The sequence below is a fragment of the Spermophilus citellus genome (assembly GCF_964194105.1).
Source record: "Spermophilus citellus genome assembly, chromosome: 3".
Taxonomy (NCBI): Eukaryota; Metazoa; Chordata; class Mammalia; order Rodentia; family Sciuridae; genus Spermophilus; species Spermophilus citellus.
The window spans coordinates 10,477,373-10,482,010 of NC_138184.1; the positions used below are offsets into that span (position 1 = coordinate 10,477,373).

General features: G+C 64.2%; 1 protein-coding gene across 1 annotated transcript; it reads left to right on the forward strand.

Annotated features, from left to right (window-relative positions):
- The first annotated feature begins 2,630 nt into the window (after positions 1-2,630).
- LOC308644905 (immediate early response gene 2 protein-like) lies at positions 2,631-4,371 on the forward strand. The gene has a single exon (XM_081286710.1). It carries the CDS (start codon positions 2,783-2,785, stop codon positions 3,455-3,457), a length of 675 nt encoding a protein of 224 aa, XP_081142836.1. The 5' UTR covers positions 2,631-2,782; the 3' UTR covers positions 3,458-4,371.
- The last annotated feature ends 267 nt before the right edge of the window (positions 4,372-4,638 follow it).

Here is a 4,638-nt window from a genome sequence, read left to right on the forward strand (position 1 = left end):
CTCGACGCGCTACCATAGAGAGCGGGCCCTCCAGAAGAGAAAGAGAGTCCTTGGAATCCCGAAGTACGGCAACTTCCGTCCTCCTCGCAGTCATCTTGGTTGTGGGCAAAGACGGCTTCCTGTTCGCAGGCTCCGCCCCATCATCGTATTCTCCCGGGTGAGGGGTGATGTCCTAGTTATGTCGGGAGGGGTTTGGGTCCGAGATCCCAGCCTCGATTCGAGACCCAAGTCCTCGGGCCGTTACTCCATAACCTCAGTGTCCCTTCTGGGCAATGAAAAATAATAATAGCCTCTGTTTAGTCAGACAAGGTTAGGTCTTGAACCCCCCCTGTTTTTGGTAGGTGGACAGCGTGTCTTTATTTGTTTATTTTTATGTGGTGCTGAGGATCGAACCCTGTGCCTCACACGTGCTGAGCCAGCGCTGTCACTGAGCCCCAGCCCCAGCCTCGCATTGAACCTTTTAACAGACTCCAGTGTCGGCACCCGGTGGCCGTCCCAGGAGATCGTCCTAGCCCCGGGTCCCGGTGGCTGGTTATGGAACGGTGCGGGGAGAGCCGGTGCCCTTCCTCCCCGCGGGGGCGAAGTGAGGAGTGGGAATTCTGCGGGGACTTCCGCTGGACTCTCCACTCTTCTTCCCTACAAAAGGCATGTGGGAGGGAGGAGAGAGCAGGGGTCGCCTTGAGGTCGCCTGGGGGCGGGGTGGTAGTGAGCGGAGACCCCGGAGATGACCGGGAGGGTCACCTTCCAGACGTGTGTGCAGGTGGGTTTCCAGGCCCGTCTCTGCGTGAGTGCCAGGTCTGTGAGCCGGGGAGCGGGGTGCTGCGCAGGCACTGGACTCCAGGGGACCTCCGTGCGCGTGGCGTCTCCGTCTAGAGAGGGACTTACTGGGTCACCTCCTGTGCGACAGAGCCGCCTGGGCGGGGTGTCCGAAGGGAAGGGTCGCCCCCACGTGGGGTCCCACGGATGGCGCCTGGGCTGGGGGTGTCAATATGGAATCTGCGTGGTGGCTAGCGGGACGGGGAGGGAGGCGTCCCCGGCAGGTCACCGCCGAGAGTGGCAGGATGGCAGAATGGGGAGGGGCCTTTTGGGGGGGAGTAATTGGATTCCCACGGGAGACGAGAGGCGGGACGTCGTGAGGGTGCCTTAAGGCCAGGGGGACCGCGGGGGGGAGGACGGAATAACCAGGTGACCTTGTGGGGGACAACTGGGGCCTCCCCGGAGGGAAGAGTGATCAGCCGGCCGCCCCGCGTGCTGTCGGGGTCGCGGGGAGACGCGGCGGTAACCCTGAGGTCGCCGCCAGCAGCGGGCGAACCGCCTCCCCGGCCCCCCGAGGGAAGGAGGCGAGACCTCCCCCCTCTGCGCTCCCCGCGGCCGAGGCTCCGCCCCCGCCGCCCGGAAGCCCGCGGCTCCGGCGATCCCGGCCCCTGCCCTTATATGGGCAGCCGGAAGCAGCTCTGGCGCCCGCCGGACGTCACTCCTTCCAAATTTAGCTGTGGAAGTCAGCGGGCTCCAGTGGCGGGAAGCCTCTGCTCGCCAGTTGTGCGTCTGGGGGCACTCCTTAAAGGGCCCACACCATGAATCAATGGAACCATCGGAACAGTGTGTCTCTTCCCCTCTCAACTGGAATTAAATTTTCTTGGAGCAATAGCGCGTGGCGGAAGGAGGGCCCGATGGTGATTTTTCTGTTTTTTGAGTTGTTCAGTTTTCAGCTCCCACCCCTATCCCGCCTCCCCGAGAGGAAAGGCGGAGCACGGCTCAATTGTCGGTGGTGGTGGTGGTTGGGGGGGGGGGTCAGCAGCCACGTGTTCACTGGGACAGTCCTGCCACTGGGTCCACTGCCTCGCGAGGGCCAAGCCTATCTGTGGAGGTCGTGCCTCAGGAAATGGGAGTGCTTGGTACTGAGCAATCTGGGCTGTGCTCTGGGGTCCGCGGATATCCGCTGCCCGCCGGGTGACTCCCTCTGGAACCAGCCAGCGCCATCCGCCTCTTGACCACCTAGATACCAGGAAAATGAGGAGGGCTGGTATTCGCTAGATAATTTAGAGCTGCAGGCCCCAGTGGCCCCCTTTCATCGCAGCAGCCCGTTCATTCGTTTAGCAAATACTGGGCGAGTGACTACCTCGTTTTTCCTAAGTAAAGACAGCACGCGTCTTGTATGTTCTGTGGAGTGAAGATGAGGGATCAGATGTTAATGAAAGCAAAATCCTTAGCAGAGCCCGGCATGTAGTAGGCGCTTAGTAAGTGGCAGCATTGTTACTGATTCAGAAAACATTAATTAGACGGCTCGTTGATGCCAGGAACGGTGCCCACGGGGGATGTACGGGTTCCAACGCGGGTTTTCCCCAGTGAAAAGGGAAACTTGCCGCCTACGACCGGCTGGCGTCGCCGGACGCGAGCACATAGGTGGGCTTTGAGCCACACCCGCGATTCCTCTCCCCGGGTCCTGCGCGCGGGGTTCTACGAAAGGAGACCACCCAAGAGCTCAGTGTGCAGGAGGAGACCGTCCCTCTCGCCGGGATTTCCGACCCTCTTCCCGGCTGGTTAAATTTCACCCTGTCGCTTTAAGGAGTGGCCACCTTGTGGTGGAAAGCCCGGATGCGGCCCTCTGATTGGGCGGGGCCTCTTCCTGACGTCGCTCTAAGGATAAAAGGGCCCAGGTGGCCGGAGCCCGGGCAGAGCGTTCTAGCAGTGTCACTGTGTGGGTTGGCGTGTTGTTCATAGTACACCTGCTGCCAGTCCTGTCCGTCCCAGGAGTACCTGCTGCCCTCACCGTCGAGCTGCCATGGAGGTGCAGAAGGAGGCTCAACGCATCATGACCCTGTCGGTGTGGAAGATGTACCATTCGCGCATGCAGCGTGGTGGCCTGCGCCTTCATCGGAGTCTGCAGCTGTCGTTGGTCATGCGCAGCGCCCGGGAGCTCTACCTCTCAGCCAAGGTGGAAGCCCAGGAGCCCGAGGTGTCCTCGCCTCCGGCTAAGTCCCCGGACCCCCGCCTGCACCCGCCGCGGGAAGCGGAAACCCCTGCCGAAGTAGCGCCCCCCGACGGAGAACAGCCTTCCCCGGAGCCCATGGACACGCAGGAGGAGGCATCGGGAGCCCAGGAGACCAATGCCCGCGGTGCCCGGCCTCTCGCCAAAGTAAGCCGCAAGCGGCGGAGCAGCAGCCTAAGCGACGGCGGAGACGCTGGTTTGGTCCCGAGTAAGAAAGCCCGTCTGGAAGAGGAGGAGGAGGAGGAGGGCGCGTCGTCGGAGGTTCCTGCCCGCCTCCTACCCGCTCCCGCACAAGCCGAGGGCGCCTTCCCCAACCTGGCCCGCGTGCTACAGAGGCGCTTCTCCGGCCTGCTGAACTGCAGCCCCGCCGCGCCCCCGACGGCGCCCCCAGCGTGCGAGGCCCCACCGGCCTGCCGCCCCGCGGACAGCATGCTGAACGTGCTCGTGCGGGCCGTGGTGGCCTTCTGAGGACCCCAGCGGCGCTACCGGAGCCCAGAGCGCGCACCGAACCGTCGGCTCGAGTGCGCAGACCCTTGGCGACGTCCCCCTGGGGATCGCCGGCGGGAACCGTGGAGAAGAGCCGCCGCCCGGGCTGCTGAGAGGCTCGGAAGGGACTCTGCCCCGGGGGAGCCGTCGCCCTCGTGAGCAGCGGCGGCTCCAAGGAGCCGGCGGCGCGGGCGCCTTCTGCCGCGACCTGCGGCGCCCACAGGTGCTTTCTCTGGACTGAGACGCGGACCTGTCCCCCGGCTGGATCAGGGAGTCTCCTCAGGTCGGACTTCACTTTTCACGGGGCCGCGCTGCCCTCCGGGTTTCCAGCAGCCGGTGTGCGCGCCGCCAAGCGCAGAAGACCCCGGCACTCCCTGTCCCCCTCCACGACATACTTGTGCAAGCGGTCATCGTTGCGTCACGGGGCAGGCGTGGGGAGCTTCCTGCTGCTGCGTGGGCGTGGGCCTGGGAGGAGGGTGGGCTGTGGGTCCGCCCTGGGGCGCGGGAGGAGCGCGGCCTGAGTCACTCGCCCCCGCGTGCTGCTGCTGCGGAGCGCCCCGCGCCTCGCAGCCGAACTCTTCGGATTGAAAATTTTTCTCTTATGGTGCGTTAGGAGGTGGCGAGTGTGTTCCCAGTCCCAAACGTGACCCTCGGACACGGACACCATCCCCCCAGAGCGAATGCGGGGTCTGAACCGCGGGAGCGGAGTGGGGGAGGCGGCGTCCAAAGTGCGCTCCCGCTGAGCCGGGAGCCGCCGCTGGCCGGACTGGGCCCGCCGGGGGAGGGCGGGAACTCTCCAGGGCTTTTGTAGGGTGTTTACCTTTCCCGTGACGAATTCTGAACTCCCCATCCACCTGGCGTTTTGATAGAAATGTCAGGGAATAAAGACAATTTGAGTAAAAGCGCTGCCTGTCGGCTGTTCTTCCCGGGCGGGGGAGGGGCGGGGTCAAAGGGTCAGGAGCCGGCCTCTGGGAACCCGTCGGACCAGTTACCACGTGGGCGGGGCGAGGCTGGGCCCCTTCTCTCCGCAGAATTTCGGTGCTGTGGGCGCTCCACTGCGACTCCCCGGTACCCTCCCCCAGGTTTGGGGTTTACTTCGAAATTCGGGGGCGGGGAAAGTTACCAAGTTCAAACATGGGGGGGTGTGATTTCCAGGTCCCGCG

Bases quoted from the DNA above. Each gene is read 5' to 3' on its own strand.
- LOC308644905 (XM_081286710.1), top strand. From the start codon at position 2,783: ATGGAGGTGCAGAAGGAGGCTCAACGCATCATGACCCTGTCGGTGTGG.